Source organism: Taudactylus pleione, unplaced genomic scaffold (genome assembly GCF_031769625.1).
Source record: "Taudactylus pleione unplaced genomic scaffold, aTauple2 ptg001916l, whole genome shotgun sequence".
Lineage (NCBI taxonomy): Eukaryota > Metazoa > Chordata > Amphibia > Anura > Myobatrachidae > Taudactylus > Taudactylus pleione.
Genome location: NW_028286313.1, coordinates 59,557 through 82,656, shown reverse-complemented (window position 1 = coordinate 82,656; position 23,100 = coordinate 59,557). Strand labels below are relative to the sequence as shown.

Here is a 23,100-nt window from a genome sequence, read left to right as displayed (position 1 = left end):
CATTGTGGCCCTCTTTTCGGGTGTGTCTTGGTGTGAGGGTGTCTTTCAGTGGAAACTGCAAAGAATTTTTCATGTACCAAAAAAAGAACAATGCATCTATAATCCCTACAAAGGAGAAACAAGAGTTTTATAACAACAGCACTTTAAAGTGAAAAAGGACATTTAATTTCATCTCCTGATATTGGACTGATCACTTTTATGGTTATCTATTATTTTTCAGCAGAGTGTACCAATTGTGGTTTTTTATATAAAAGATCTGTTTTATTCGAATTATAAGCGCCCTTTATTCTCCTTTTGTTTTTTTTGTGTTTATTTACTATATCTTTCTAACAGTGATATAGGAGTAAGGTGCAGCTATTTAATTTTATTTTTAGCTAGTTTGTTACACTTTTTAAAATTAGCGCAAAGGGGGTATATTTGTCTGCTTTATGTATATATATATATATATATATATATATATATATAAATATCCGGTGCCTGTGTGTAATAAGCTGCATACACATTCTCCAAAAAATAACTGTTATTCGTCATTTTGGTAATCCTGATGAAAATGAAGTTCTGAAACTTTGAAAACATAAAAGTATTTTAGTCTGTTTTATTCCAGCCATCCAAAGTGCCGCCCTTTTTGACTATTTCAATTATCATATATTGTGTACCCAGCATAAGAAGTCAGCTAATTAATGTGTCCATTTACATCATTGGCTAGGGTTGTGGGATGTACACATATAGAAATATGCCAATAACTTGTTTGGATTTGTTTTCTTTTTTTAAATCTAAACTATTCTAGCACTCAAAGAAAGGCAGTCAACACAGTTTACATCCTTTCACAAGTTTGAAGGTGACCCAGCTATACCCTCCATGAAACTAAACACACCCACAGCCCTATGTAAACCACACTGGTCATGACCTTACATTATCAGTCTGCAGCACTTGTCACAACCCCTGCAGTGGCACACAATAGGCCCTTCATAAATGTTAGCTCCTGGTCCATGTGGACATTAATCTGGCACTGCACTGCAGTATACTATATTCTTTATCTGTGTAAAAAAGAATCTACTGTGTTTAATGCTGCTTCACCCCAAGAAGACCTCTTTGTTTTATATTTTTCCCAGTTATATATAGAGATGAGTGGGTTTGGATTTCAGAGATCTGAAAATACCCGAACTTAGAGGATCCGAGTCAGATCGGAGTCAACTTGGATTTTCTTGCCTGACTCAGATTTGAAAATGAGGCAAAACATCATCATCCTGCTGTCGGATTCTCACGGGTTTGGATTCTATATAGGTCCCGAGATCAATGCCCTTTTTCATTCCGGCTGTGGAGTGTGAAGAGGGATGGAGCTGGGAGTTGTGCTGTGCTGCTGTGCAAAGGGGTGGCTACAGTTATGTTGCTTAATGTCCATAGGGGCTGGCTGTTGTCCATATAGGGGATGGCTGGCTGTTGTTATGACTAAGGTTGTCCTGTCCATCCATAGGGGCTGTCTGTCTGTTGTCCATACATAGGTGCTTTCTGGCTGTTGTCCTGTCCATAGGGGCTGGCTGGCTGTAGTCCATAGGGGCTGGCTGTTCTGCTGTGTTGTCCAGGGGGTGCTCTGTCCATAAGGGTTGCTGTTCACCCCCAGTGTGAATAAAAAAAACATTTTTTTTGTGTGCATGTTATTTACACCTATCATCAATGTAGGTGCACAGGGGTGCTGTGCTGCTGTCTGTCAAGGGGCTGCTGCCTCTTTCAGGGGTGCTCTTCACCCACCCTCAGTGTGAAAAAAATAAATACATTTTCTGTGTGCATGTTAACCACACCTGTCATCAACATAGGTGTGCAGGGGTGCTGTGCTGCTGTCTGTCAAGGGGCTGCTGCCTCTTTCAGGGGTGCTCTTCACCCACTCCCAGTGTAAAAGAGAAAAAAAAAAACATTTTTTTTCGTGTGTGTGTTAGCATGCCACACTACCAGTGTTCAAATATAACAATTTTTTTTGTGTGTGTTAGCCTGCCACACTACCAGTGTTCAAATATTAACAATTTTTTGTGTGTGCGTGTTAACCTGCCACACACTACCAGTGTTCAAATAATAAAAACAAATTGTGTGTGCATGTTAGCCTGCCACACCACCAGTGTTCAAATTAAAACATTTTTTTGTGTGTGTGTGTGGTTGGTTGTGTGCATTAGCCACAACTTAGCTACACTATAATTGCTTGGTGACACTGCTGTAAGACCGCGGTGAGTATGGAGGACAGTCACATGACAAGAGAGCAGGATCCACATACCAGTCTTGTAGCTGCCAGAAGCAGTTATGATGACAATGCAAGGCCATAAACGTCATCTATGAATGTTGATGCACCAGGGCTTAAATCAGGCCATGTAAAAAAATCAACAGGTTCTCAGCCTTCAAGGCTGCTACATGGCCCAAAGGCCACATCCTGCTTCACGGCCCAAAGGCCACCTGTTGTCACTCCTCACCAGCCCTCAAAGCTGTAACAACCACAACTTGCCAAGAGTTCCAGCCCTCATGGCTGTTGCAGGACTGGTTCCTTCCTAATCATAACTCTGTATTCCACTACTACTCAGCCCGGAGGCAGCATCAACAAGTAACTATCAACTATCACTTCTTCAGCCAGTATCTGCACCAATATCAAGTATCCACTCTTCTTACTTCAGCCAGTGGCTGCGCCAATTATCAATTCTTCAGCCAGTGGCTGCACCAAATATCAAGTATCAATTCTTCTTTCTTCAGCCAGTGGCTGTGCCAACTATCAATTCTTAGTTCAGCCAGTGGCTGTGCCAACTATCAATTCTTAGTTCAGCCAGTGACTGCACCAATTATCAAGTATCAACTCTTCTTACTTCAGCCAGTGTCTGCGCCAACTATCAATTCTTCAGCCAGTGGCTGCACCAATTATCAACTATCAATTCCTTCATCAGTCAGTGACTATCAATTATCAAACAGTAATTTTTCAATACTTAAGGGGTACTCCAACCATCATCTTTGCACAGTCCTCAACTCTATTTATCACTCAGTTTTGAGCTAGCTGGATGCAAACTTTTGTCCCTTAACTAGATGAAAAAAATCAATATTGTGAGCTGTGAGGTGGTCAAAATTTACTGGAATTTTATGTGATTTTAGCTATTTTTATGATTTTTTATGAAAAAATCTATATCCAAATCCAAAACTAAAAAATAAAACACGAAGGTGAGGTTTTGAAAAACCAATCCAGATCCAAAACCAGGGGAGATCCAGGTCCAAAACCAAAACCAAAACACATGGGTAGACACACATCTCTAGTTATATATAAAAATTGCAAAAAAAATATTTTTTTCTGTTGTCCAATACAAAAAACTGCAGTCTTTTCTAATTAAATAAAAAAAATATATTGTATATTTAAAGAAATTGTTTGTTTAGACAAGTGAAAACTGTATATTGCTGTTCTGTGTGAATTGGTGTCTCCCCATCATTTGCACCCCTAAACAATTCGCACAGCAACCTATTCCTCCAAGTGCATGCAAACAGTTGCCAGTGTTGTCTGTGTCTAAAAAAACAAAGACATTATTCCCCAAAAAATGTAAATAGTGAGTTATCCTTCCATTGTTAGTGACTTTGTGTGAGGCAGTATCCCTCCATCATCTGCACCCCAAAACAGATCTCACAAAGACCTGTTCTTCCAAGTGCATACAAACAATTGTCAGTGTTGTCTAGGTCTAAAAAATAAAGCCATTAGTGCAAAAAAATTGCATAGTATGTTATCCTTGCAGTATAAATTACAATGTCAGCAGTGGTGTCTCTCCATTATTTGCACCACAAAACATTTCTAATGAAGATAACCTGACAATATCTCTTGCTTCAATTTTTCTCACAAATGCTTCTGCCAAGAGACCCACTGGTGAGGAGGATGAGTCAACTAAATGCACCAGAGTGAAACACCATTATGATATCTGGCCAGAATTAAAAGAATTGCACAAAATTATTGACATATCTACCATGACCTAATCTGACACAGTAAGCATCAATAGAATGTTGGGTGATTATTTTAATGTGCAAATTAGCATGTAGTGTGTAATCAGAAAGAGTGTTTAGTATAGTAGGGAACCTTGAGTGACCTGTATAGGAGGCTACTCCCTACAAATGTTGAAAAACTGATGTTAAAAATAAACTAAAAATTCTAGGAGGAAGACCTTTGCTGCCAATTACATCAAAGTACATATATTTTTCAATAATGTTTGATTCCAGTGTGGATGAGCTAATATTTTGTGATGATGATATTAACAGTACTGATGAGGGTGAGGGTGAGGATAAGGATGACAATGACATTATTCTACTGTAAATATGATGTATAACATAACAACACTGTTATCACCCTTAAGCTTGTTTTATGGTTGCCAAAACAAACAAAGTGGTAGTTTCTGCTTACTTTGTTAAACTGTGCATGCATTTTTTAATATTTAACATAAGGGAGGGTTGGAGCTTCTCGGCAGATACAGACTAGTATCATCAAATCATATAATTAATATTTAATTTTCAATTTGCCTAGGATCTTCCTTAAATCTGGAGGAATCAATATAATTGGGATTGTGAATGCTTAATTTTTATTTTCTATTTTTCTGGTTTACTTTTTTATAATTAAATTATTAACACTAAAGGTGCATACACACACAGTTATTGTTAACGATATCGTTTATCGTTCAATCGTTGAAAAAATCGTTCACTTTCTAAGTTAAAACGATGAACGATTATCGTTCATGCGCATTCACGTTTGTTGTTTGTAGTTTGTAGTTCAGTCAGACTGACCAACTCAACAATTTTCATTAAGGGAATATGCAAAAATCGTTCGTAGTTCATAAAAATCATTCATTACACTTTAAAATATCTGACAGATAATCTGACAGATAATCATTCATAAAATTGTTCAGAAAATCGTTGGTACCTAAATCATTGTGTGTATGCAGCTTAATTAATCAATCTCATATACAATCGAATTTGTTAATGGTTTGTTCAATATTTAATTTTTTAAATATATATTCTGTAATCAGTCAATGAATCTCATTGTAATTCTAGTTTTTTAATGATTCATTCCATCTATCAAGCTCTTTTTAATTTATAGTTATATTCTGTAATCAATTAATGAAACTATCAATTTATCAATTAATACATCAATCAACCTCATTGGGATTTTGGATGCTTGTTGTATTGAGGTTAATAATATTGTAGTAATTCTTTAGGAACAAATTAGGCCCAAACTACATGAATTTAACAGTTTTTATCAGTTTATATATAAATTCAGATTCAAAACCAAAATCAAAACACTTCAGAGTAGTTTGGGCAAATTCTAAACCTTTGATGGTGGTTTTGGCAAAATCAAAACCAAAATACGGGATCTGTGCACATCTCTCCTGCTTTTGTAATTACTATTCTTCCAGGGTTAGACTCAGCTTAAGATATCATAAGGCAGCTATGAAATAGCTTAGCATCTTAGAGCTGGTTACATTTGCTCATGTCACAGTCCATATAGACTTCTATGAGATTTGTGATAAAAAGGGACCACAGCAGTTACCTCCAATATCTTATGTGATATGCAAAAAATACATAAGAGGAAGCCAAATTAATGCAATAAGTGATTACTACATATACCTCTTGGTGATCTAACACGCAAAAATTACAATAATCTATGTTGAACACCACAAGTTTCTGTGTATCACATTGTCTTTTTGTAAGTGACCACCCATTATTATTGGGAAGAATATAATATAATTCTTCAAGCAGTAACTTGTCAAACAACATATTGCTGGATGCTTACATATGCTAAATGGGATGTAGTTATGTGACCGACTGCGGAATGCCAGCAAAGGGATTATTATAGGCATCAAAATTGTGATGCCTATCATAATCACAACATCGGAATCTAGCAGGACGCGTGCCCAAACTATGTAAGTACGATAGTTTGCAGGGTTAGCATTAGTTTTTTTGTGGGGGAGGTTAGGGTAAGGCACCCCTATGAGGAAGGGATAGGGTGAAGCACCCCAGGGAGAGATTAGGATTAAGCAACCACCAGGAGGGTTAGGTTTAGGGAGCAGTAAGTAAGGGTTAGGGTTAGGCACCACCAGGGGGAGGTTAGGTTTAGGCACTAGTGGGAAGGTTAGGAGTAGGCACAACTAAGGGAGGGTTAGGGTTAGAGGGGGACAGGGGAGGGTTAGAGTACTTATCTGCCCCATTAATTATCTTCATCCTGTTGGACGTCCACTGTTTTGAACTGGAGGCTAAACAGCTGCTGGCATTTCAATCCCATTCTAACTAAATATCTATGTGCATATAATTCTCTGCCCTTCAATTGTACATTCTAATCAGCATAATAACATTTATACAAATACCATTGGATATTTCTCCCTCTGAACACGGCACACAGTCATAGCAGCAGGCATGATGTCCTCCTATTGGAGCTTTTCTGAAACCATTATGACATTCTTCAGAACATCGAGCTTGGGGCATCTATTAAAATCAAAAAGTAAAAGATAACTTTTGATCATTACCACCTTATATATAATAATAACCTTTGATCATGACTACCTTAAATGACTTTGGAACAGTGTAATCAATCTTCCAGAAAATTAGCAGATATATGATATTGACAGGGTGATGTTTGTGGAAATTTGTTTATTCGTAACTTTTTACATTAAAAATTTTGGCAACTAAATCTAGAATGTCATCCAGTAATTGTTGTTCATGAGACTTGGTATGTGGGGGAATGTTATGCTGGACTTTGCGGCAATATCATGTCAGGTGGTGATAGTGAGCCTTATTTTCTGTGTGGGGCTGGAAGGACCCACCCACACAGGGTAGAAAAAGAAATTGTGAGCACACCTAGAGGCCTCCTTGAGGAAAGAGCTCAGATGAGGGCTAACAAGGCAAACCAGTCATTTCACCTTGTAGATTCAGTTCAGGGAGGACTGAGGCAGATACAGTGGCCAGTGTGACTGGAGGCCAGTGGGGCCAGACCTGCAGTTAGGCAGGGAGGACCGCAAATATATGGGACTGTTTGTGTGACTTTCTGGAAGTCATGCCAGGAGGCCAAAGTCCAGACCTGCAAGCTAAGCAGGAAGGACCACAAGAAAAACTGTGTGTGATGGGTAGGAGGCCGTGTTTGTACCTGTAAGAGACAAGACTGGGACTGCAATATACTGTGTAATATTTGCATACTAGCTACCCAATATAATCAGGGTTCAAGCACTGAGGTAGTGCCCTGCATGATGTGCTAGATTGTTTAATATTTTGTTCCTGAAATGCTAAGTAAAACACCATTTATTTTTATTTAATCCTTAAGAACTACATGTGGATCTTTCTTATGCACCTTTTTACTGCTCCACTGACTTCTCTACTGATCTAATTACCCCAGATATATCCCACTTTAAAATACATTTCTATATTGTACCAATGGAGATATTTAAGAGAAAGAATTGCTCAACACTTTGTATATAGCTGATTCTAGGGATTTGTTGCAAACTCTGCATGTGTCCTGGGCTGTATACACAGTTTTGTGCACATGACTCAGCCATTTATTTGTGGATTTAACATCCATTTATGGGCATAATATAATGGCCATTCATGGGTGGTAACTGGGCAGTGACATGGGAATACATGCAAGAGAACCATTATGTTCGTTGTGTCAGGTAACATGTAGCCAGAGTTACTCACTATTCTCAGCTAGGCAGATGCATTGTGGATGCTGAGCACAGTGATCTCCTGTACCTAGTTATGAGTTAGGTGTAACTGGTGATAATAGTGATGACAGCTGCTCTTGCAAATTGAGCAGTGGATGTACTGTAGTACATTTAAAAAATATGCCTACTACTCAGAATATGGGCACTTAGCAAATCACTAATAATATTGTAGAGAACACCAAGTAAGTGTATTACAAAGAAGAAGAAAAAAACAAATCACAAAATAAATGTCTAAAAATTTAAGACTATTATTATTAGAGATGAGCGGGTCTAGTTCTCTGAGAACTTGACCCACCCTAACATAGGGGACCTGAGTCTGGCTCAGGATTTCCCACCCAAATCAGATCCCAAAGTGTGGCAAAACATCATCTTCCTTCCTCTTCACTTTTTCGCGAGTCATGGCTCACATAAACAGTAAAAGTCCCTCCCCGCAATCGGTCACCATTTCACAAGTGAATCTGATGGAGTAGGCAGTGTAGGCAGGACTCTCAGTGAATATTAGTTAGTTAGCAGCTGCTACTGTAGTGCATATTCAGGTCCCTTCAAGTCTGTATAGACAAGGGCACTGTCTATTTGGAAGAGGGAGGATTGCATTGTGTGTGTGACACTGTGAATACAGCAGTGCAAAGTCATAGGTCCCTTCAAAAAATCTTTTCTTTTCTATCTTCTTTGTGTCTTACCAACACAGGAAGGCTATGCTACCTTGTCTACTGGACAGTGGGTCCAGTCAAGGGCCACTGTCGTAACATTTGAGCAGTACAATGGTGTTGTCTGTTGCATCCCCGCAATGGGTGGATGGAACGCAAGCCATGAATAAAGCATGTGTTATACTTGGCACTACAGCAGTGCATAACGGGTACTGTTGCAGCCTCTCCGCCGACCACATTAAAAAACACTGGGCACTTGTTTGGAGGGAGTGTGGGAATTGTCCATCAACTGTCCCACCTGCACAGTTCTGCATAGTCCATCAAGTTGCCCCCTGCTCCCCATTGACAGCTCTCAGACATCAGAGGTAAAGTTGGGCTCTTTGAAAGGGAGTGTGGGGTATGTCCATCCACTGGCCTGCCTGCACAAACCATCCATCAGCCCCCTGCTCCCAATTTACAGCTCTCCACATTTTCATAGAAAACAACAATGCGTTTATTGTGATAGGTATGACTGTTTTAAGAAATGCATTGTTGCTTTTCTATGAAAAATATGGTTATCAGACAGATTTTAATTTTCAGAATAAAATGTGGCTCTTCAAGACATCTAATTTTTCTCAAGTAGCTCCCATCCCAATTAAGGTTGGAGGCCACTGGCCTAGGGGCTTCATCAGGATTGTAAGAGAGCTCATTGCCTCAGGTCTCCTGCTTAAATCCTGTATTTGTAGCCATTACTTCCACCCTCATGAAGGCACAGCTGCCATCTTAAGTCCTGGTAATGTTGCATTGTTAACAAACCAGGCTCAGTAGTAGTGGTCCTCATTAGTTTTATACATCAAATTCTATTTTATTACAATGCTGGTCAGTGGTGGGTATAATAGATGGTTATTTGACGTTTTTGGTGCAATATAGCTGTTTTGCCCTTACAGAGTTACGGTGGCCATCTTACTTGATGGTAAACAAATAGGATACATAAAGGATGAGTGTGCAAATGAGATAAAAACAAACAAACATATAACATGTCTAAATATGTGTAGTCATAAAATATTTTGCTAGGAAAAGGGAAGGGATTCTTCATTTCTAAAATTGCATATATTTAAAATATAAAAAATGTATAAAAATTGGATAGTTTTGCTGTCACGTAGATTCAATAGACATAAGGAGAGGTGTTATGAAGTGTGCAGATGTTCAAGAAGAGTAGAAAAGGATACTGATAATAAAAAGTGTTATAAGGATGATCTTGCTTATTAAAAAGCTAAAAACTAAGAACAGCTTTAAAACTATGAAAAATATATAAAAGCTATATGAGGGGAAAGATAAATAGTATTTAATAATGGTGAATTGTAATAAAACAACTTATTATATAGAAACGGGGTAATCTCGAAATCTATATTTAACTAATAAAAAAAAATATTTGTTTAAAAGGCAAGATAATTCATAAACATATACAACAAGGAGATTCGGGATTAGGTACAAAAAAATAAATAAATAAATAAATAAATAAATGAGATATATAAATAGGTAGAGCAGCTTATCTGAGGTAGCAGCTTATTAGTTCATGTGGCATGTATGGCAACAGCAGGCACCAATACGTTTCGCCAGTTCAAGACTTCATCAAGGGAGTCCCTTGATGAAGTCTTGAACTGACGAAATGCATTGTATTTGTTTATGAATTGCCTTGCCTTTTAAACAAATATTGTTTTTATTCTAAAACTATTAAATAGTTTTTTAACTTTTACTGGTTGCACTTTTTCAATATAAAATCATACTAAATTAGTTTTGAATGTAGTAGTCTACATATACTATCTCCTTGCACTTGGTGGTATGTATTTATACCTATATATGAAATAGGTGAAATCACAATTGGGTATTATTTGCACATCTTGCACTGTCACTTTATAATTTATTCATTTATATACATATGTATATATGTTTTTTCGTGGTTTTTAGTCACACAATTAATTATAGTTATAACCAACTAGCCGGTCACTCTATAATTAATATCTATGTACAACTATATATATAATTATATATATATATATATATATATATATATATAAATATATATATATATATATAATATAGACTTGAAAAAAACTTCAATATATCCCAAAATAACATAGTATACAACCTGTACTATTAATGTAAGCCACCACACAAATTATTACACAATCATCTAGCTACAATACTACAACCCTCGACACAACTCACCCTAAAAAAACTTAGTATGCAACACTCCTGCGATACATTACTACACAACCTAACCAACCTCCCCTAATGGATAAAATAGCTATACACACCCCGATATATTACATCCCTAAACCCATCTCAATTCACAGATATTTTATAAGTATAAACCCCAAGATACATTACTATACCTCTATTTTCCCCTTTCCATCCCTGTTGCATAACTATACACCCACAGATACCCCCTCATACATTACTATACCCCCCAACCCACCTCACCCCCAGACAATATATTAACTCCCCTATACAATACACCCCTCAGCCCACCTCACACTTCAGGTAATAAATGTCAATGCCCCCTCCTCACCCACATAACATGAATAAATACATAGCCACAATAAGGTACTTACCTCTGATTGCAGCATTATGTGTTCTCACACACCGGCTGCTGTCTGCATGGGAGAAGGACAAGCCATGCAGAGCAGGAGGGGGCAGTGCCTTGGGGAGAGGGTGAGGAGTGGACTCTGGAAGAGGCAGGAAGACAGGACCTCACACTCCACCTGCAGGGTAGACAGACAGACCAGGCAGAGCAAGAGAAAAAGAGGAGGGGGTGGAACTCAGGAAGGGGGCAGGGAGAGGGGACTTAACTCATCACTTGCAAGGAAGAATAGGTGGCCGGGCATAGATGCAGATTGTGAATAGAGCAGTGCTGGAGCCTTTGCCCTTCTATGAGAATGGTACCAGCAGCTGCCTGTATGCTGATAGTCACAGGGGCAAGCAGAATGCTGATGATCCTAACAGCAAACTGCTCTGTACTTACAGGCAGTCATCTGCCTATAGCAGTTCACAGGCAGGATCATCTGCACTCTGCTGGGTCCCCTCTGAGCCTGGGCCCAGTACATTAGTACCATTGGTACCCCCCCTGATGGCAGCCCTGGGTACAGGGTGTGTAGTTTACATAAGCCACTGGGTCATGAGGGGCCTCACCGCACACCCTGCACCCATATTATCTAATACTTTCCTCTCTGAGGTCCGCATTGGGTGTCTCAGCCCTGCACAAAAGCCCTTCTCAAAACACCATAATATGGCCACCACAGCCTTTTTTTCCAGCGTTATGTGAATGCTCGGTGAGGAAATCACCAGGAAAATGGCACGTACACCTCTCATTTTGAATTCCTTGTTGTATTGTTGAGAGGTATATGTTTTAATTGATCTTTCTTTTGTTTCTTGGCTTGTTTTTTATATACAGTACATGTATTGCATCTAAAGAATCCTGTATTTTTTGGGTTTAGCCATGTAGTGATTAAGGGTTTTTTGTTTCCTTTTTGGCAAGTGAAATTGAAATTGAAAGGAAACTATATGAAGGAATACACTGAACAAGTTCTACAGCTTTAAGAAAGGGTCTAGAAAAAGGTACTCTTCAGAAAAAGTATGAGTTTCTGTATCCCAAGGATCCTGTCATACCCATACTATAATTATTGCCGAAAATCCACAAGAATTTGAAACGCCTCCCCAGGAAGACCAGTCATATCGGGAATAAGGTATTACAGCCTATAGTCACCAACAAAATGGCTACATTAAGAACACTATTCATATGCTCAATATGTTGAAAGAGATACACTGGGAAAAATATCAAATTTTAGTGATATGTGACAATAAATCATTATACACATGTATAGATTATGACATTGGATGTTTCAATGTAAAAAGTATGCTGGAAAGTGACTCTAATATGTTCCAAGATCAGATAGAATTCATTATGGAGGCCATGATTCTCAGACACAATTATTTCTGGTTCGGAAACAAATTCTACATACAACAACATAGAATGGCGATGGTGACAAAATTTCCACCTTCTTACTCAAATTTATTCCTGGTGGAGTGGGAATGAGAAAATGTCTGGTCAATCATCAAGTATAAGGAAAATTTGAGATTTATAGATGGCGTATTCATCATATGGAAAGGAAACAGAGAGGATTTAGAAACATTCATTGCAGAACTAAACAATAATTCTGTCACCCTATAAATTCACCAATGAAATCAGTTAAAAAATCAACTTTTTAGATTTAATGATTTTTGTGGAAAAGAACAATTAGAGACAAAAACTTATTTGAAACCTACAGATTGCAATAGCTTTTTAGATGCTAGGAGCAATCACCATAGAGCCTAGATATCAAATACACCCAGGGGGGCAAGATGAGATATAAGCAGCAGACCTGAGGTAATAAGCACTCTTACAATCCTGATTAAGCACCTTGGTAAACATATTGATTACAGAGTGCATCAAGTCTGGAAGATCCCTATACAGGACGGACATAATGGACTTGTCTACCAGCAGACCCTCAACACACTGTACAGAGACCGTACAGGTGCAGCCCTAAGACACAACACAAAATGCCCTAAGTCGCAATACTTATTTAAACTGTTGGGACAATATCTGTAAGTGCACAGGAGATTACAAGGTACAAGGTGTATAAAAACCATCTCATTGCTACTTTTTTAGAAGAGTGAGTAATTCACCTCTGTTTGTTTCACTCCTCATTAATTTTGTTTGATCTATCCCACTTATGTGTGTTGTTCTTTCTGTAGTCTGTACTGTTTTGTTTAGTGGTATTAGCCTTACATTTTTATAATTTGTGTACTATGTTTTATGATATATTACTTAATTAATTGATTTTATACTATTTATTGTTAGTGTACTTTTTGGAGGTGACTAACAGGACATGCACTGTCAATTATTGATTTCTTAGGCATCTTCTGCTACGTCTCATGATGATGTATGCCCTTCTCACACAGAGTCTAGAAGAGGTCTGAAAATAATTAAACCCACTAAAGTAGAGGAAACAACTGTGCGTTCAGATTTAGAATTGTCATAATTCCCTTAGGATAACCTAAGGGGTATATTTACAAAAGTGAGAGTTTTAGAATTGGAGATATTGCCCATCACAACCAATCAGATTCTAACTATTATCTTCTAGAAGGTGCTACTTAAATGCTAAGTACTGTATAATCTGTTTGGTTGCTTTGGCCAACATCTCCAATTCTAAAGACACTCACTTTAGTAAATATACCCCTAAGTGTGTAAGCAAGTGCAATGTGTGAGCCTGATCATTTCAACACTGCATTCGAAGAGGAGACTCCTTCCACTATTTCTGCACCCTCTGAAAATCAACAGTCAAGTCAACATGCTCACGAACTTGACATGGAAAAAATTATGCTACTGTGGAAGTGCAACAGGATGAGGGAGATATTTGCGTAGCTGGCACTTGTGTTAATAAGAATATAGATGATAAGGATGTTGTTAATGAGAATATTGTTTGTGTAAGTAAGGTACCAGTGGAAGCATTTCTTGCCCTCGATAAGATAAAGGCCATTGTCATGCCCTGGTATATGACAAAAAAATTCACCTCTTATGTTTGGAATAATTTTTAGAGGTAAGTACCTTAACCATTTATGTTCCTCTTTCCTCTTATGTCATTTGCAGTGCATTCATGAAAAGTTTTTATCAAAAAGTGAAAATTATGCTAAAAAGATAGTATAAACAAGCAGTACAGTGTTAGCTAGGTCCCTTTTCTCAGCTAGATCAAATCACCTGTCATCTCCACCACCAACATCATGGACAACAATATCCTCATTAATGATGAAGAGTAGTCCTTCATCCAATTTGATAAGGCTCACCGATTCCTCCCCTATCCAGGATTCCTAAGAAGAATCCTCGAGCACTTAGCCTGCCGCTGCTGTTGCTAGTGGTTTATGTTTATCCCAAAAAGGGACCAAGAAGAATAGTAGTAGTCTCAAAAAACAATTGATTGTTAAACAAACCTTTGCAAAAGCAAATAAGAATGACAGCTGTCACAGTTCCACAGCAGATCAATGACGGCATGACAGCTATGCTTGTATTAGATCTGCATCCAGTATCTGCCAATAATGCAGTGGGTTTTAGAAAGTTAAAAAAGGTCATCTGTCCCTGCTACCAAATCCCATCTAGTTTCCATAGTACTATAGAAGCAATTTCCCACCATTACATGGACATTAAAAGAAACATTATTATTGGCCTCCAAATTGCTGTTGTACGCACTGTCTACTTAACAACAGATAAGTGAAAAAGCAGAACTGGGAAAACATGACTGTGACAGCCCACTGGGTATGTGGTTTGTCTTTAGCAGCACCAACATCTAACAAATTCCAGCTCATTCAGATGCAGGAAACTCTGTGTACCATAGGCCTCAATGCAAGGCATACTGGTATCAACCCCATAGAAACACAACTAAAGGAAATTCATGGCTTACCCCGCATGGACTCTCCTGAAGAGTTTTTTCATTTCTAACAATGCCACAAATATTGTGAGAGCATTACAGTTGGGTGATTTTGAACATGTCCCATGTTTAGCTCACACATTAAATTTATTACTGCAGATTTTTTTAAAAATTGACAGGGTCATGCAAGAGATGTTGTTTGTTGCCCAAAAAATGTCGGGACATTTTCCTCATACAGCATCTGCATGTAGAAGATTGCAGCACCTACAAGAACATTTCAATTTGCCCTGCCACCAGCTTAAGCAAGAGGTAGTAACAAATTGTAATTACATCCTTTATATGCCTCAGTAGATGAAGTAATACAAAATATCCAATCAAAGCTACCCAATGGGCCATGACATACCTTACTCCAGTGCAGTGGAGAATACTTTGTGTTTAGCAAGGTTCTGAAACCCTTTAAAGTTGTCACCTGTGAAGTGAGTTCAGACACTGCCAGCTTGAGTCAGGTCATTCCCGTCATTAGACTTTTGGAAAATCAGCTCGAGAAAAAGAAGGAGAAGCTGAAATTAAGCAATTCTGCTAAGTATGTTGGACTTGTTAATCAAGTCCTTTATTTGATTCACCAGGATCCAAGGGTTGTCAGCATCTTAAAATCTGATAAATACATTTTGCCAGGAAAAAATAAAATTTGAAGACCCATGTACAAACTGCCTTTGCTTTATTTAAGCTTTCTACCCTCAGAAAGAGTTTTTACCACAGCCAGGAACCTTGTCAGCGATCAGTGTAGGAGGCTATTTCCTCAAAATGTAGAAAAGATTAAGTTCATCAAAATGAACTACAAATTCCATGAGGAAGACCTTTACCAGCAATTACAACAAATCCAGAGACACTTGAAATGGTTGATTATAGCAGGGACAATATTGTGTGAAGATGATGTTCACACTGATGAGGGTGAGGATGATAATAGCAATGACATATTGCCTCTGTAGAGCCAGTTTGTACATAGAGATATTTTCCAACAATATCAGCTGCCCATTCGTAGCTTGCTTTGTGGGGGCACAAACAAACCAATGACTTCAGCAACAAGTGGCAGTCCCTGTTGTTGAAGTGATTGTTTTTTTTTTTAAACTGTGCAAGTCCTGTTTAATATATACAATAAAAGAGTAGGTGGAAGGGCACCAGGACAGATCCATTTTGCACCTCGTTTCTTTGCATTATGTGCTGTTTCAGCATTGCTGACACTTTTATAGCTTATTAAACTGCCATCCTGTCTGCCACTGCAGTGTCATTGTCTACTAGATGTGCCATGTTGGAAGTTGAATTGCCACAGCCACTGAAAACTTCGACATGTGATTGCTGAAAGCCAAAAATGTTCAGATTTTTTTCTTTTCAAGGACAGCATCTCCTACATGCCCTTTTGATTTATAAAAAAATAAATTTAAACCACCAATGAGCTCCACTTAGGCATGGACTGATGTGAATGAGAAAATTGTCTCTGTAAATGCTCCCCTCCTCCCTCATATATTTGTTTTAGAATCCAAAAATTTAATTACATTTATTATAAATCAGTCCTTCCTTTGGCCTATACTGGAGGAAAGCAATATTGTAAGCTGTAAGGTGGTCACAATTTATGGGAAATTACTGGAAATTAAAGTTATTGAGGTTAATAATACTGTAAGGGTCAAAAAAGCCCAAATTATTTGATTTTAGCTTTTTTAATATATTTTATTAAATAAATACAGAACCAAATGCAAAGTTAATAGAGATTCAAAACCAAAACACAGGGGTCATCGCACATTTCTAGTGATTACATACATATAGAGAAAATAAACACACATAAATGATGGAAAAAAAACTCCAGACGATAAAAGAGATGTGTGCCAAAGGACCGATGTGTCCAGATATACATGTTTTATTTATTTTTATGCTAATGTCCACATTTTAAAGTTATTAGAAAGGCAATATATACCTCTGTTATGTAACATGCTTGGGCACAGCCAATCAGTATTCTCTTGCACCTTGACAAAGAAGGATTCCCTTCAAAACATGTTGCATCTATGTATAGGACAGTGTTTCCCTAAGCCAGTCTTTTTGGACCAATTACTGTCCAAACATAAGGGATATCCCTGTTTTAGCAGATGGGTAAATCAAACTGTCTTTTGTAATAATTAAGCACATGTGCTCAATAGAGATGAGTGGTTCAGTTTTCCTGGAAACCAAACACACCCGAATTTAGGGGTTCTTAGTGATTATGAATTCCAGCTTGGGTCTTCCTGCCAAGTTCAGATCCTAGAACACGGAAAAAAGTAATCTTCTTGGTACTCAGGAGCTCATTCAGAGTCAGTCGTGAGCGCTGAGCACTCAAATCTCACTCGATGTTGTCCCACAGCGCATGCGCACGACGGAGCCGGCTCCGTTGTGCGTATGCACGAGACCTGGCTAACGACAGGTGATCCATCGTTAAGGGTCTCGTCGCAGATGGGGCGAGCTGTCGATGTTGAGTGACAGCTCACCCCATTTGCTGGGTGGGCTGGGGGTGTGCCTGGCCAAAAGGAGGCATTCCAGTAGGAATGCTTGCCATTTGGGGGCGGCCCCACTGACATCATAAGTGATGTCAGTGGGGAGCTTCCTGCTCGATCAGAGCAGGAAGCTCCCTGGGGCTTAAGGTTGACGAGATTCTCGTCGTAAGCCCCGATGGTCGCGATGGTCTTGACCATCGTGACCATCACCCTTGTCGGTCGTTAGAGCTGTGGGTGTTAACCCACAGCCTAATGACCGACATGGAGGCGGCCGTTCAGGATGCAAGTGGCCGCCCTGTTTCAGAACGACCGCTTGCATCCTACAACCACCTCCGGATGAGGCCCTCAGTCTTTCTTGTTGTGGATTGCATTTAAGGGTCCTTCCCTCATAATTGGGCATCTTTTCATACAGGAGAGTGGAGGGAGAGGGTGTGTAAATATAATAAATCATACTGGTTTACTTTTTGTACTGCTTATATTAGTTCTGTCAAGCACACACAGGGGAAATCTCTGAAACATTTAACAAAGGATGTTTGGTCTGAGCACTGTCCTTGGGAAGAATTTGCTCATAACCATTACCATGAGTCCACCTCCTTCGCTAAATTCCATATAGTGTATGGACTGCATACTCAGGTACTTTACTTCTCTGCCATGTCCACTTCCTCAATTCCAGCAACAACATCTTTATTTTGAGATTTTGCAAGAAATTTGAGCAGGCTAGGACATCTCTTATAAAGTCCTCTCAATGTTTAAATTATATTAGTACATCAAAAGGAAGAGATTCTAAATGTGAAACCAGGTTATTCACACATAATTTGTGTCTCTGAGTCCCCTCTATGAAATTTGTTCAATGGAACATTAGACCCTTCAGCATAGCTCATGTCATCAATCCAGGTTCTCTTACAAACTTCATCTACCATCTTATCTTTGAGTACCTGACTCATTCCACAACTCCCTCCACAAACCACTTATTATAAATCAATTCTCTCCAAGGCAAGGTACTCAAAGGTAAAGAATTAATATGGGGAGGAATATGAAGTCAAAAGAATCCTTAATTTCCATCATCTTCATGATAAAATTAAATTTCTGATTGGAAGGGATATGATCCTGAGCATAGGTCTTTGATCAATGACTCCAGTGTTCATACTACTTATTTGAAAAATAGGTTCCACCTCCTATTTTCTACTAAACCTTGAGGTACATGTCCAGTGGCCCCTTCTGCAGGGTGAGGTACTGTCACATGATGGCTTCTAGACCCCTAGTATCAGGGGTTTCTCTATACTTTTGTCTTATTCACCTTTACAGCTTTTATCTTCCAATGCAAGCCTGGTGTTCTCCCTGGAAGCTCCCATGTCTTTAGCCCATGTTCACAACCATCTTGGAATGACATCACTTGGATGTCCAACCAATACAAGGAAGGCAGGTCACTGTCACTTGCCTGTCTAGACAAATTACCAGTAGGGGCACCCTATTAATTTTCTCAGATACTACCATGACCCCAAGTACAACTTATTTCCACGAGGCCTCAGTAATTTTGCTTTAGGTTCCTGTATGCTTTCTAGTGTACCCTGATATTCTTCAAATATAGTATGCACTGTACTATCCTGTTGTCCTGCTGGACAGACCTACTAAATCTGCACTGTGCAATCCTGATATCCTGCTAGGTCATCCTGCTAACTGCATATTTTGCTGTATTACTGTATGTGCATTCCTGCAAACTTGCCTGGTACATAACTTTGTTGTTGTTACTTGCATACTGTATTCTATTCTGAGGATCCTGAATTCCTGTACCTCAATAACTAGCCCTAGGGTTCTTGACCTGAATCCCAATCCTCCTAATGTCATGATATTTGGTCAATATCTGGTTCACAGGATGAAATAGGCAACAATTTTAACTTATGATTTGCTAGAATGAATATGCAGTGGCTTATTGTTATTATTTTTCACTTCACATATCACTTAGCATAGGGATCTCCAGAATGTATACACAATGGAAATATTTAATGGTAACAGGCAACGTTTCATCACAAGCTGTTATTAAGTAATTATGTTTAGTTGCCATAATCTGATATTTCTTTCTCTTAATTATTAGTCAGAGGTTTTAAGAAGTGTTAGAAATTATCGGTGCAAATGCCTCATTTAGATGTAGTCTGTGCTTAGCTAATTTAATATGAGTATTGCCCCATGAAACTCTTGGATTTATTCAGTGATCATGTATTTTCCATGCTTGTGATCTTAGGTCTGATTATGAGTGGCTCTGCAGTGGCAGACAGGATGGTAGTTTAAAATAAACTATATTATGCTACAGATTGTTTTTATTAATCAATAACTAGATCAGAGACCTGGGGGTAGTCAAAGAAATGGAGGTGGAGTATGTAGTGGAAGAGAGATTGATTGAGTAATTGATTGATTGAATAATCATTATTTTATTACTGCTATAAAAAAACAAAGCAGAGACGTGGAAAATGCTATTAAAACAAGCACCTAAAATGAATGAAAATGGTGCATGAATTAATTGATTCATTGATTAATTAATTATAATTGATTCATTGATTAAAAAAATAAAATTATAGCCATAAAAAATTGACATGGTTAATAGACAAGTACTCCATATAAGGTTTGTAATCGAAGCCAAGAAAATGAATAGATGCAATACAGAGCATCAAACGCCAAATCAGATTATCTTATACTAACAAGTATTATGAGGCTGACCTAATGACCATACTAACTTTCCCCCAAATTGGGTAGCACACCTCTGTAGTACATTTATGAGTGGTATGAGTATGAGGGATAATACATACAAAAACATGATTTTGCTAAAAGTAAAACAAATAAAATAAAAACCTGGCCACCAGCTGCAACACACTATGCAGATATTAAGGCAGTGATATATTACTGACTGTTATATATCAAAGACACAGTATAACATCCTTAAGTTTTTATCACAAAAAATAATCCAATTTTCATTCATGGTCACCCTTGGACTATCTTCAGGCATTTGTGACATTTCTAAACAAAATTTGTTCTACTGGCTTAGTACTTTTTTCAGCATAGATTTTCCAGGTCTAATTTTTTTGATAACTCTCCTACACTCTCAGTGAGAAGGGCTTGCATCACCATGAGAGGCAGAAGAAGATGGCTCACTGATAGCAGTTGTAGAACCACCAATCATAAATAAAGGCCAAGGCCTGAGCCTTTCCTTGCCACTGCATGTGGTAAATGGAATGTTGCCAATTCAATTCTATGTTTTCCTGCACTAAGCATTCTCATTTTTAGAGGTATTTTTTACTTTACCGCTGTAAAATTTTGATTTATTTATTTCAAATGCCCTGACGCTTTAGATTATGTTGAAGGACTAGTATTGGATTCATCAGACTGGTGGCAGCAGCTGCAGTAGTATTTGGTTGCTGCTACTGCTCTTGTCTTGACTGATCATTATCCATATCAACGAATACACAGACATAGTACAAACAATAGAAAATATATTTTTTCTACTTTTTTAAATTTGCAGTTTTGATCACTTTGTAGAGACACAGCATATTTATATGTACGGATGGAAAAAAATGCACTGGGGTACAGCGCACAGACATAGTACAAATAGAAAATAATATATATTTTTAATTTGTTCTACTAATTTTTAATTCATAGCTCAGCTCACTAAGTGGAGATACAGTGCTTTTTTATGTACACGAAAAAATGCACTGGGGTACAGCACACACATGTTGTTTTAAAAAATATCTTTTTATTATTTTTGTTACTCTTTCCACAAATGTCAACTGTGGAGTCACACATCTTATACTGTAGCACAGTGGGGTATGGCCTGCAGAGTCACAGTGTTTGTGACAGTAAGACTAGTAGGGGAATGGATGGATAATGCAGCAGCCACAGGGCAGAGAGAGTGGATAAACACATCAAAGCAGCAGCAAATGGAGGTGGAGAGGATGGACACAGCACAGCAGCCACTTGACACAGGGAGTCGATGGACACAGAAGCAGCCACTGGACACAGGGACTGGAGTGGACATAGCACAGCAGCATCCACTATATCAGTAGGTGTAGTGAATGGACACAGCACAGTAGCTACTGGACACAATAGCACAGCACAAAACTGGAGTTACTTTAAGATGGCACCTAAATCATCATGAGAGGGACTTATATAGAATCCAGAACCCAAAAGAATCAGATGCAGCGATGATGATGTTTTGCCTTAATTTGGAATCCAAGAAATGTGGTAAAACCTAAGCCAGTGCTCAAATTCACTTGGATCCATGAAGTTTGGGTGGGCTTGGTTTTCAGAAAACTGAGCCTGCACATCTCTATTTATGAGCGTATTAATCTGTTATATATGACCTCTGATAGGTTACATAAAAAATGGGCTTCTATTTTTCTAGTTAATGCGAACATAATTGTGGCCAGGATGGATAATTTTTTTCATGTTTATTGGGCATGCCCAAAGCTTAGACAGTCATTGTATCAGTTTTTTGAGTTAATCTCTAAGGTAATTCCAAAGTATCCAGGACTTCAATAACCCCATACCCTCTAGTATTTTTATTTAACTTCATCAGGGCTTATGGAGACAGGTATGTGATCTGGCAAATTTAATTGCCACTAAAACCCTCATTGCCCAACATTAGTGTGCAGACATCTTACCTAACCTTACTGCTATAGAAAATATAGTACAAACTCATTGTGACTTTAAGATGGTGGGAGTTTCCTATTCTTTTTAAGCTTCTAACCTATTAATAAAGTGGTTTGGGTGAAGTGACTACAGATTAGATTTTAGAGTTGCTGCGGACACAGTGGGTACTTAAATTAGCTTTATTTTGAGTTTATGGGTGTAGATATAGGTTCCAGTTCTAACCTGACTTTATTATTATTATTATTATTATTATTATTATTATTATTATTATTATTATTATCTGATCTGTTTATTATTTGTAACCATTTGCAGTATATTAGCAGTGTCCCAAATTGTTCTTTATATTTGGATTTATCCTGCCCCCCATCTGTTTTTATTATTTTATCTTATTTTTGTTATTTTGTTATATGTTTTTGTTGAATCATTTATATATTGAATGTATCTTATTATATAGCATAATTTCAAATAAAGTTTAATTTTAAAAATAAAAGAAAGGCAGACTTGGGGAGAGAGTGTGTTCCAGATGGTTGCACTGCAGGAAAAATCTTGGAGGCAGTAATGGGAGGTAGTGATCAGTGTAGAAGTGAGGTGGGGTTCAAAGGAGAATGGAAAGGGTGGGAGGGAGTGTGGACAGAGATAAGGTAGGAAGTGTATGTAGGTGAGTGATTAAGGTGTCTATGTCGGTAAGATCTTTTTTGCAGTAACAATGAAACCAGAAAGTATTTACTATCTGTATTGCTGTTTGAGGGGCAGTATAATCACATCGCTGGTAGCAAAAGGCTTCCGTGGATTCTCACTGTGTATTTTGAGCATAAATAAAATATGAAGGTCTGTCCTTATTGAAAATTCTATTTGTTTATTCATGTTTTTATTTCTGTGTATTGGGTCATGTGCACATGTGCTAAAAGTCTGTAACCACTGTAATCAGAAGCAGCTAGGGTTAGGAGGTAGCCAACTACTATGTATAATATTGGTAACCCAAATGTTAAATGCAGGTATTACTAATGTGTGTGACATCTGTCATCTATATTAGTGACATTTTTATTCTAATAACCAGCAGGATTAAGAATATATAAGAACCATTAGCAGATAATGTGTATTTTCAGGTATAGAGGGTTTGGAGAGGTAACCCCCAATACATTGAGGTGAGTAA

The 23,100-nt window shown here is 38.1% G+C and overlaps 1 protein-coding gene across 1 annotated transcript in view; it reads right to left on the bottom strand.

The window, feature by feature from the left end:
- Nucleotides 1-6,474, bottom strand: part of LOC148436197 (vomeronasal type-2 receptor 26-like) — a gene marked incomplete at its 5' end in the record, with an annotated part of 28,458 nt that extends 21,984 nt beyond the window's left edge. Inside the window, one exon of the mRNA XM_088465219.1 lies at nucleotides 6,357-6,474. Within this exon, the coding sequence (XP_088321345.1) occupies nucleotides 6,357-6,474 (118 nt within the window). The remainder of the gene's footprint in view (nucleotides 1-6,356) is intronic.
- Between the last annotated feature and the right edge of the window lie 16,626 nt (nucleotides 6,475-23,100).